At 46.0% G+C, this 12072-nt stretch overlaps 1 protein-coding gene across 1 annotated transcript; it reads left to right on the top strand.

Annotated features, from left to right (window-relative positions):
• The first annotated feature begins 344 nt into the window (after positions 1-344).
• On the top strand, positions 345-11761 carry fam83ga (family with sequence similarity 83 member Ga). Its single transcript, XM_069149721.1, has 5 exons — positions 345-1046; positions 2036-2203; positions 6961-7085; positions 7376-9137; positions 9669-11761. The coding sequence occupies exons 1-5, from the start codon at positions 594-596 to the stop codon at positions 10245-10247; spliced, it is 3087 nt and encodes a 1028-aa protein (XP_069005822.1). The 5' UTR covers positions 345-593; the 3' UTR covers positions 10248-11761.
• Positions 11762-12072: the final 311 nt, after the last annotated feature.

Here is a 12072-nt window from a genome sequence, read left to right on the forward strand (position 1 = left end):
TGCGCTTCATTTCCATCTGTTCTAAACAGGTTGTTGCTCTCCCCGCCAGGCAGCAGGGTGAACAGACATGACAGAACAGGTAAAACAGCACTGCACCGTTGTGCATGATCTGCTGATGTTTTTTTTTTTCACGTGCCGTCTCAACTAAATGACAGCTAATGATTTAATGGGGCTTAAAAAAGGGAGGAATCACCTCATTAATCATTTCTATGAACAATGCTGTAAATATCATGAAACTGGCTCCCAGCAACACAGAGCCCTACAGGTCATGTGGCAAAGCTCTGTCAGAGTCACACCTGTCGGGCGGAGCCCTGTCACTCGCTCACTGTCGGTTTGGTTCAGTCGGTAACGGGAATGGCCATGTCCGAGTGTTAATGCACCATGACCGGCCAAAGGAATTACAACGCTGACCGCAGGAAGCGACCGCATGTAATAATGTGTAATAAATCTCCAGGTAAACTTGTCAGCTGTTTTAACTACAGACGAGGAATTAGTGCAGTTTACTTCATCAAAAGTCTGGAGAAGTTTATAAGAACTGGTGGATTTTAAAAACTGTTGTTGTAGTTTCTTGAAAGTATTTTGGGCTGGAAGACATGGCTCTGTCCCAGATACAGTGCCTGGACGAAAACCACGTGAACCCGCGGACGCACGAGTCCAAACCAGAGTTTTTCTACTGCGAAGACCAGCGGCTCGCGGTTGAGACTCTCCTGCGGGATGGTCGCGAGGCGTTCGCGAAGTACCTGGAGGCTCGCGGCCTGCGGGGGTTCCTCTCGGACCCGGAGCTGGAAACTCTCGCCGGGGTGGTCGAACCGTATGACCCGGGCGCGGAGCTGTTCCAGGAGGATGACGAAGACGACCCGACGCCGCTGTCACAGCACTACTGGCCGGATCTGTCGGACACATCTGTCCCGCAGATGGACCTGGGGTGGCCCGACAGCGGAGCGTACCGGGGGGTGACACGCGCGACGGTGTACACGCAGCCGCCGTTGGACGGCCAGACCCACATCAAAGAGGTGGTCAGAAAACTAATCGCACAGGCGCAAAAGGTACGTGGGCCACCACACAAATGATCTGTTTCTGTTTCAACCACATTCATTTTATTAGACGTCATAAAGCGTACTTTCGGCACCATTATTTCACGTGTAGGCCTATTAAAGCTTAAACTCCTAACGCGTTTATTGAGGGCCCCATCTGGAGGAGTTGTCAACTGTACTACATTTAGCTGTCAGTTTAATAGAAAACGTACTTATCAATGTTTCCCTCTCTCTGCTGTATCAAAGCAGACCTTCCTACCACAGTGTCAGCCTGTTACCCGAGTTCATTTTTATGGCTGAACAAAGGCATGTTGGTTTCATTTAATAAAGCTTGCAAGCTTCTTATTTCTCTGACCCACTGTAACTAAAGACCAACTGGAGTGTTGAGACGCAGTTGGTCAAGAGCAGCAGCCATGAGGTCACAGTGCAGACTGAAAACCAGATGAGTCAATCAAGAGTAAAGTGCAACTTGATTAAGTTCCTTTTTTTTTTTATCAAGGACTGAAAGGAGCGCTGCAGCACACTGTAACCATGACAGCAACATTGGAGCATGTGTGCAATGCTGTATGTTTGTAACTGGGACGTACAATACTGTGTCAGCGTGTGCTTATATCTGTTCATGCAGGTGAATCATTTGAAGCCACACGTTTATGGCACGTTTTATTTCTGAGCAGCTGTTTTTCACTGAACTGTTACTTGAGTGAAAAGCTCCCGAGTCATTTTCCTGAGAGCTTCATCCAATATGTTTTTGCACCGGAGACATAATCTCCTGAAGAACCTGAAGAACAACTTGAATCTTATTTGTTTTGGCCAGGAAATGATAAAACTGTGGGATGTTCGCATACAAGCGACCTAAAGCTTGATCCCACTGCACTGTAACAAGATGTCTCCATGTCTTTGCACTGACACCACGTGGGCCAATTGCCATGCGTGACCTGTATGTGTGCATCGATGTCAGAGTACCCGCAGCTCATCTAGGTTGGGTTCCTGTGTGCCTCCAGATGATAGCAGTGGCGATGGATGTCTTCACTGATGTTGACATCTTCAGAGATTTGCTGGATGCTGGTTTCAAAAGGAGGGTTTCTGTCTACATCCTGCTGGAACGCGCAACGCTACCTCATTTCCTGTCCATGTGTCAGAGGGCCAACATGCACGCTGGACACTTTAAGGTAAGCTGGTATTACCCACTTGATTATTTCTGCGTAGTCATTTGAAGCTTGACATCAAAGAGTGAGGCCAAATTGTACCGACGGTAAAACTAGTCAAAAAAAAAAATCAGTCGTCCAGTTTTCATAACCACACTGACTAAAACAAATTCACCATGCCATTCAAGGTCATTATCAGTCATTGCAACCAGAATGATAAGCTGAAAGAAAATGAAAGTGAATTGTAAGACGTGTAAGTCCAAAGTACTGGAGTTTCTTCATCACAGGTAAATGTTTCTCTGATAGTGAATCTTTGACTTGTGGTCAGAAATGCATGTGAATTAAAACCTTGTATGCAAAACAGAAATGTCTACTTTGCTTTGAAACTGGAAAACATCTGCAAACAATAGTTGTATAACTCAAGTACATATATCTTGTTGAAGGAAAATAAGCAATGAAAAGCAAAGCATTCTATCACTCTCATGCATGCGCGCACACACACACACACACACACACACACACACACACACACACACACACACACACCATAGTTCAAACAACAAGTAGTTACAGTGTTATGTCTAACATGAGTATTCCCTATTATACCTGACTAACCTGAAAAACACCAGCTGTAAAGCAACAAACAGATCTCGGTCATGTTAAGACGTGCGAAATTGAGTGACATAGAGAATCCAAAACTGCAACTTCAGTGAATTGTCTTCTTGAGACATAAATCTTTTGATCAGGTTGCCAAACCAAACATGATTGGTTGGTCAGCCAAGTGAACTACTCCGGTGGGTTGTGATTGGTTCCCAGGAACGGTAGATGTTAGAGGTTAGCATCTACCGGAATAGTTCAGTATTTGGAAGGTCGAAGTCACACGTTTGTGTTGCAGAGTTCCTACATATCACAGCGGCTCGCAATGTGCTAAACCCATTATGTTGTAAGTGATATTTGTTTTTGAGGTATTCGGTGACTTGCCTCGTCGGAGAAGCGATGCACTGAAAATGTCGAAGGTCTTACTTAAACGACCTCAAGAGAAGCTAACGGAGACATACGAGGACAGACTCCCTGCACACGGCTGTATGCACACATGCATGGACGTGTGGATGTACAGGATATTTAGTCAATTAATATCACACAAAGCAATGTAAAGAGAAACAGAAAACCTAATTGATAATATGTGTGACTGCTCTTTGCCTTTAAATCACCACCAGGTTCACTTGCACAGAGTTTTCCACGAATCCTGTGCAGATTTAGTCCATCTCAGAGGCTTCTGTCTTTTCGTGTGACCCCAGAATGACTCCATGATGGTGAAACTCTGTCGGGGCCGCAGAACGAATGTGAGAACATGAGAAACCTCATTGAGAGTACTCCGCAATGAATACGAATTTAAACATATAAAGTGTCTGAAGCCTTTCCACGCTGCTGCTTGATTGATTGATTAGCAAATATATCACGCACACACACACGCGCACACACACACACACACACACGTGCGCGCGTACATACACACACTGCGCCCTGCCAATTTATGCCTTGGAGGAACCCAAGTGAAACACAGGCTGTAACAGCTTGACAGACTTTGAGGACCATCTGGATCTGGATCGCAAGCAAAACGGGAGAAATTGCCACAGTCTCATTTGACAGTTTGTGCTCTATAAACATATGTTTGTATGGCACATTACATGAAGGCTGTTTTAGTTTAGCAAATGTTTCTACTTGTCTCATCCTCACTGCTTTTGCCTACATTTTAACTCTGGATTTTCTCAGCCCTGTTTGTGTTGTTTGTTTGTCTTTTTTTGCTTTAGTACCAGCTTTGTAAGCTTTGGGTATTTGTGCTTACCAACTGCACTCCTGCCCACAGTAATACAGCTGCACAGTTCACACTTAGCCTGGAGTCGCCCTACATTTAAATTAGTCGGAACTATTTGCTCGCAGAATATCTCTGTGTTAAGAGAATGCAGCCCGTGTATTCGTACAGGAAGTGTGTCACAATCACTTGGTTTGCGTTCAGTTTTAACCAGCAGCAGCTCGGACATTGTGAACCTGAGATAGTTTCCGAATTACATGCAAAGCTGTAAGTGAGAGCAGAGTGAATATCATTAATTGTAACAGCAGGTTCATATCTTTTTTTCTTCTTTTTTTTTTCCCATGGCTCTGTGCATTAAGGAATGGATCGGGTGTTTTAATGTCAGATGGTGAAGTGTGTTTGACGGCTGACGTTCATCGTCCCGTACTGTATGTGCAGGTTTTGCCCTGAAGAGCACATGGAGGAGGTTGCTTGCTGCTATGAGTCATTGTGCAGCAACCTCTGGCTGCCTAAGAAAACCATACAGACATTTATGATATGATGGTGCTGTATACACCAACGTGAGTCGCTGACAGTGAGCGTGTTCCTGAGGTTTCTATGTGGCGGCATCGGACAACGTGATGGACCGGGGGACGGCGACGTCTCCGAAAGTGACAGGTGCGTCAGGAAGGCGAGGCTTGGCTCGTGACAGAGAAGAAAAGACAGGTGTGACAGCTTGTGGTTTTACTGCGGGTGATAAGTGATGAGCCGCGGTTCAGTGGGGGGACGAGGGAGGGTGGAGAGATCAGTTGACGTAGGAGTGAGAGGAAGAAGAATCTGGCACCTCCTTAGGCAAAACGGTGCCACATTTTTCTTGGTGGTCCAAAGGTTTCTGGACGCGTTCTAAATCTCAGACAGCGACGCTTCAACCAGACGCAGCTTGGTTTATGTATTTTTGACAAAATGAGCAGATCCACAGTGTTTCTGCTGGTTTGAATGGTCTTCCCTGTTAACACTTTGTAAATTAAGCTTGTTCAGTGGTTGCAATTTCACATGAAATACTTTGTATGACAGATAAACTCCTCATCATCCACAGTTTAGAGCTGAACACGGGCACGCACACGCACAAAAAATGCAGTTTGTTGATTTATCTAATCAGCTAACCAAAGGAATGCAGACAGAAGTAGAAAGTTAAGGGTGCGACTGAAGGAAGGAGGAAAACGAGTGTTTCTGCTTTGAGATAACACGTCGGGAATAATCTGCTGCATCAAGACTAGTGGTTGTATAATGTTTTGGCTGCATCACACTTCGGCGCCTCTGTCAGACTTGGCACACAAAGCTGAGCCTCGATGTCCCAAAGGCCATTCTGAAAATCCCAAAATGAGATGGTTTAAGTCTAAACTTACAATGACCAAAATGCTGGAGTCTCAACGTGACTCAAGTCAACTCGTTGGAATACAATATTTCAAATTTATTCCCAGGAAGGGGACAAAAATCTTACAAGCAACTGGACAAAGTGAATTTCTTAGAAAATATTGAAGGACTGCAATAAGTTCTGCCTGTGGTCTATTATGTACACCTTGCAGAGAGTACCGTTTATGTACCAGTCAGCGAAGACCAACATAAACGTCATAAGTATGATGTAATCGTGTGATACACACACAAGCTTTTCCTAAGTAAAATAAGTCCACTATTAATACTGTTGGATAATGTGTTCATTAAGGTCAATGGCTGCATCGTTCATGTCCTCCTTATATTATATATATTATGTATGGATGTTTTTAAATGTTAGCGCAGAAGCTGGGCGGCACGGTGGTGCAGTGGTTAGCACTGTCGCCTCACAGCAAAAAGGTTCTGGGTTCGAATCCGGTCCTGGGCCTTTCTGTGAGGAGTTTGCATGTTCTCCCTGTGCTTGCGTGGGTTCTCTCCGGGTTCTCCGGCTTCCTCCCATCATCCAAAAACATGCACCTCAGGACTGTGCTGACAGGTCATCATTGTAAATGAGAATTGGTTCTCAATTGATATTACCTGGTTAAATAAAGGTCAAATAAAAGCTCATGATGTTGCTCTACAGCTATCTAATCACACCTGGAGGACTCCAGAGTGGCTATGTTTGCACATGTATGTACACAGTGTAAAAAAATAACGTGCATACACAGATACACAATGACACTGTACGCATGTGAAAAAAAAATTGTATGGAAGGGCTGAAAAGTTGAAAAGTTATTCACTATAATTGAAAAGTTGGGCATTGATGAAGATTGAAGAAAACGTGATCAAAACGCACCCTGCGATGATCAAGAATTCAGTTCTCTTTGAAATGCAGGAAACATAGAAAAGTGGACCGAGAACTGATCGCTGCAGGATACAAGATTTGAATATTCGAGAAGCCTTGATGCAGAAGAACACGTGCTGTGGTTTTTAGACGTACGTCTGCAAAACAAGAGCACAGTTGCTCAAGACCATCTATGAGAATAATTTTACCATGTCAAAACTCAGCCCGCAAAATCAAGTAAGAACAAGACAGACGTTAACGTGTTATTTGGTTGAGGAAGATTCCATCATGTATTTACGCTGCATGTGGGGCTGCTTGTGTAATTTCTTAGAAGTTTAAAATGAGGAGCAATTCGCCTAAATCGAGGATGGCCAGTGGAAAATGACTTCCCCTACTGTCTCCTGTGAGGTCACCTCATTAAATGATCGAAATAAATCTTGTTCTTTGTATGCTTGACATCAGATTCTATAGATATTTGCTTTTATTTAGGATTCATTTTCCACTTTTCTTGACTTGAAATCCTGATGTACACACTGTGATAAGATTAGATAATCGCTGTTATTGCTTTGCAACCGAATGTTACGAAGGCCACAGATTACAGTTAAGTCAGTCCCTGATCTGCAGGAGGTATGATGGCTGTAATGTGTGTGTGTGTGTGTGTGTGTGTGTGTGTGTGTGTGTGTGTGTGTGTGTGTGTGTGTGTGTGTGTTTCAGCATCTTCGTGTACGCTGCACAGGAGGAAACGAGTTCTGCACTCGGTCCTGCTACAAGGTCAAAGGACGAATGGGACACAGATTCATGTTCATAGATGGAGACAAAGCCGTGTCTGGGTCATACAGGTCAGTAAATATTAACTGCATGGTGTGCTGAAAAATCACACTCAAACATCATTGATTTAGCATCAAATTCACTGGAGTGCAGTGTCAAAATAAAAGCAAATGTGTTACTGGGCAACTTGTAGTGTGAGAAAACGAGGAGAAGACACTGGAGTCCTCCTACGTCCAGAATCCACCTGCCTGTCTCAGTTATTGCTGCTTACTTGGTCCAAGCATATTTGCACTGAGGTGCTGTTTGTTGTAACATCTCGGTGCAGTTAAAGCAGTCTAACCTTCGCTTTCGTTTTGTGTAGTTTCACCTGGATGTCCTCACGGCTGGATAGAAATCTCATCACCGTGGTTACAGGCCAGGCTACTGACAGCTTCGACAGACTCTTTCGCTTCCTCTTCGTGACCTCCAGTTCTGTTGACCTCCGGCAGGTTGCCGTGGACCCCGAGCCGGAGCTGGAGCCCCTCCCGCAGCCGGCCACCGTGGCGCCGCCTTCTGCTGACATTGCTAGGAAACTGTACAACCCCAAATATGCCCTGGTTGCCTTGAGCAACCCCAACCCCACCACCTCAGTTGGCTGCGTCAGCCCCAAAGAGACCCAAAGTTCAGAAAACTCCAAGAAGAAGAGGCAAAGGAGGGCCGGCGAGGAGGCCACAAAGGATGCTCCTCCTCTCCACCCTGGACTAATGAATCTAGAAAAAGCATACTTGATTCCATACCTGCCCACCTGGCCGGAACCTGACCCCTCCAGTGATGTCATAGGGTTCATTAACATTCGGGATGCCAACAGACCGAATCAGGTCCATCTGCAGCGCTCCGAGATGTTTGGAACCAGCCAGGCTATCAGGTTTAGCAGTCCATTTGGCGAGGCAAAGAAAACCTCACCAGAGGTCACTAACCCCAAACAGACAACTGCTAAACATGAAGAAGCTAACAAACCCCAACCAGCACAAAATAAAACCGAGGCTGAGAAGTTGGTGGTAGCAGACAAAGCTCGACTCGGTGTGGCTTCCAGTGACATCAAAAGTGAACAAGAGGCTCCTGAACAGAAATTAACCGCATGTGAGAACAAGTCTGAACCTGACAAGGACGCCACTAAAGCTGCAAACGCTGAGAATAAACTGTATTCAAAAACAGCCACCAACCAAGGTGCCAGACACGGTGCAGATGTCCTCAGTACTGTTGTGGACAGACCACGTAGCCAGGAGTCAAACGGAACACAGAACTCTCCTGGTCCCGCCGACTCCAACACAGAACAAGACATGCCGGCAGAGACCGTGCCGTCTCACCCACCGGCTGTTCTCCTGAAACCTGAAATCCAGACTCCCGTCGTCCACAGACACGTTTCCTCCACGTCTGCGTCCTTTACAACACTAAGTCCTCGTCTCCCTTCACCACCATCATCATCATCATCCTCCGCATCGCCCTCTTTGACCTCAGCCCCACCCATCCCCAAACCTCGTACGGTCCAGCTGGTTATCCAAGACGGTAGCAAGCTGCCAGAACTCTGTGAATTCAAGAGGCCCCAGGCTGTTGTGCAGACACCTCCAGGAAAAGAGCCGGAAACGGACCCAGAACAGCAGGACAAGAGCGGCAGCAAAACAGAAGCACGAAAAGGCAAAGAGGCGACAGGAAATCCCGAAGAAGCTCCACAGCAAACGCGGAGCGCGACTCCCCGGAAGACGGAAGTTAACGAAGCAGACGGACGACACGACGGCAGAGCTGGAGCGCGAGTGGTCGCTGGAACCGAACCACCAACCCGGTCGGACGTTTTGATTACCGATGTACCAAAAGCAGCCGGCGCGAATATCCGAGGAATAATTCCAAAAGATGTCGATCCCAAGTCTTCGACGTCGACAGATTGCAACGCGGGACCGACGCTCACAAGTACTCCTAATGCGACCGCCGTCATCAATTACAGCTCCGGCGCTGCAGACGGGAAGACTTCCCGCGGTGAAACTCCGACTTTGTCTGGATCTGCTGGAGACTCTTCTCCTGCACGTCGGTGCAAAGAGGAAACGACGGAAGCGGAGGGCACGGCGCACGAAGAGCAAAATGGGAGGAAAGTGAGTGTGGAGAGGAGCGAGAACCTCCAGCTGTGTATAGACTGTGTGTAGCGTGTGTGTAGACTGTGTAGCGTGTGTGTAGCGTGTGTGTAGCGTGTGTGTGTAGAGTGTGTGTAAGTGTGTGTAGAGTGTGTGTAGATCTGTTGACTGCACACCAGCAGAGCGTCACTGAGTTGAACCACACTACAATATTAACGAATGGGTAAAAGATGAATAGGTTCACGTTTATTGGCGTTTAACTCACTGATTGTTGCCTCGAGTCCACCGCTTTTTTATCTAACATCAGTCACTGAGGTGTTGTTGGCATGTTTTAGCCACTTCAGTCATGTAATATTAACACGTGACACTATAACGGGCGCTCTGCATCCCCTCTGTGGTCCATCTGCAACAAAGCTTTCGCGTCACTTGGTGATGCATTTGCGAGTGTAAGAATTTCACGCTGCATTATAGATAAGTTGCCAGCACACTAATAGAAAAAAAAAAGTCTCCTGAAGTGTTGTAATAATCTCTCTCTCTTCTACGTTTCTGTAGTTGCCACATACACTTCCCAAATCTCAGCGAGTTCAGCAGCTGGACAGTCTGGCTTTGTCTCCCCCCCGAGTCCCCAGACCCCCTCGACCCCTCTCAGCCACCCAGATTTCAGGTGACCGTCCTTCGGGAAGCCGTCAGCCGAACCAGACGGCACTTCCAGGTAGTCCCCAGGTCCTGGATAACAACCCTCACAGACCACCACCCAGTCCATCCCTTCCGGGTTCTGCCGGATCAGCACCAGGACGGAAGCAGGTTTCCGACAGCCAGCAGAGCCTCGTCCCCCGACAGCCTCCAGCAGCGCCGAGCAGAACGAGAGACGGACCGACGCAGAACCAAACCGCTTCCCACAAACCCCAGAGCCCCTTCCTCTTCACGCAGCGCCACCCTCAACCCCGCAGCCAGGTGCTATCAGCGCAGGAAGCACATGAGCAGGAGGACGGGAAGTCTCCGTTCAGCTTCAGTTTCAGCAAGCTGTACAGCCTGAAGGCCCTGAAGGACAAAATGAGCAAGCTGCCAGCGCAGAGCAAGAGAGGCAGCAGCAGCCCTCCGGTGCAGGGACAGGGGAAGAGCACCAGCTAGTGAGGAACCATCAGTCATCCTGTCATCCATCTTTTATGTTGCTGTTCCACATCAAGACAGAGAAAAGGGGAATAAAATCTGGATTTCTTTTTTTTTTTTTAAATGGATGACGAAACAAAATACATCAGGTCTTCTGCTTACTTCACATTGAATGGGCTGCATCGATAAACAGAACATATACTGCGGATCTGGCAGGAAGAAAAGCAGCTGCTTCCTGGATTACTGCGATGCCTTTCTGTGAACTTGTATGACACTACGTCAACGACTTCATATTTTTGTAACCGTATTGGAATTTACCTCAGTGTTTAGTCTGCCAACATTTGTTTCCACTTTCTTTTTTTTCTGTCTTTTCACAGCTCTGGGGTGGTGCAATGTGAATGTGAACACAATGTGGGATTTCATTTTACTGTTTGCGCAACTCATCAAAATGTGCTTTTATAAATGTAGTTGAAACTGGTACTATCATGTGTTGGATGAAGAGGGCTTTGGGAATCGTGCTGGATGTTGTGTGATTCTGAAAATCACTGAAAAACGATGAAAAATCACAGACTGTCTTCTCAACTAGCATCACTTCACATTTTGTGAGCAGACAAATTGGTAAGTATTCAAACGGCCAACATGATGACAGTTTCTAGGACTTGAATGGGAGCATTTGTTTCTCCTTTATGCAATGACCATAAACAACCCAGGACGGACTCGCTATTCTCAGGATTGATACAGATCTCCTGCAGGTGATAACACTGTAGAAGTTGGTGCCCTTCAATTTCTCTCAATGAAAGCGGTGGTGTGTAGAGTTGCTGCTGCCGCAGGACAACAACAAGGAGATGGCTGAAATTCCCATAATTCATATGTTGTTGGACAGTAAAAACAACTGAAACGAGTAAAGCTCCAGTCGGTCATGTTGTTGCAGGACACAGTTTGACTTCGTAAGTCCTTATATTTGTACAAACACTACGTTATGGGGTTGATTTTCCAATCTGTTTGAGTGATGTCGTTTTTTTTTTTGCTGTTTTCCATGCTGTTTGGAGCTCTGGCTGCCGACTGACACGCTTACAACTTGACATCAGAGCTGAAAATTAGAAGTGCGAAGCGTCCATCTTCAGTCCTGTACCGCACGAATATATTTCACATGTTGCAGTTCTGCAAACATCGGCTGTGATTCAAGTCTGACTTGGCTGTGAAGTGTCTGATAGTAAAAAGTACATTCATAATGATGCTGAAGGGCATTTTTGAACAGATTTGACCTAATATTCAGATACCCAGTAAAGAAAAAGAGACGGGAGGTTATGAGAGTCATGTTAAAACCTGCAGCCAAGATGTGATGATTGATAGCTTTGTTTGTTTTTTTACAATAATTAAAATGTAATATATGGATTATCTCAAGTTGTCTGTCTGCTGCAAGCAGACACGCTGTGACAAGTCCTCTCAAGGTTAATTTCTGTTAAAAAAAACTAAAAAATTTTATAATGTTGCATAATGTAAAAAAATTGCATGTAGTAAAGAACCCACAGAGATTCATCCCACAACCCAGCAGTCCATCTTTCATTCACGTTAGTTGTGTGTGTGTGTGTGTGTGTGTGTGTGTGTGTGTGTGTGTGTGTGTGTGTGTGTGTGTGTGTGTCTTCTCTAGTCAGCCACAGAAGGAACCTGTACTGTGTTCCAGATGTTGTACTTGTGTGCTAACACATAAGTGCGTTCACTGTCAGAAACATGCAGTGCATTTCAAGCACCATGACCATGATTCAAAACGGTCCAAAAACACAATTTTGAAACGCCGGACACTTTCCACACTAAACAGTCGCCACCCTGACGATGTAGAGGAAGC

Source organism: Embiotoca jacksoni, unplaced genomic scaffold (genome assembly GCF_022577435.1).
Source record: "Embiotoca jacksoni isolate LCO1_2020_lvr unplaced genomic scaffold, fEmbJac1.0.p SCAF_15, whole genome shotgun sequence".
In the NCBI taxonomy this organism is placed as follows: Eukaryota; Metazoa; Chordata; class Actinopteri; family Embiotocidae; genus Embiotoca; species Embiotoca jacksoni.

Coding starts and splice junctions, on each gene's coding strand:
- fam83ga (XM_069149721.1), top strand. CDS start 594: ATGGCTCTGTCCCAGATACAGTGCCTGGACGAAAACCACGTGAACCCG. Junction 2,204..6,960: donor TGCACGCTGGACACTTTAAG/GTAAGCTGGTAT, acceptor TGTGTGTTTCAG/CATCTTCGTGTACGCTGCAC. Junction 9,138..9,668: donor AAGAGCAAAATGGGAGGAAA/GTGAGTGTGGAG, acceptor ACGTTTCTGTAG/TTGCCACATACACTTCCCAA.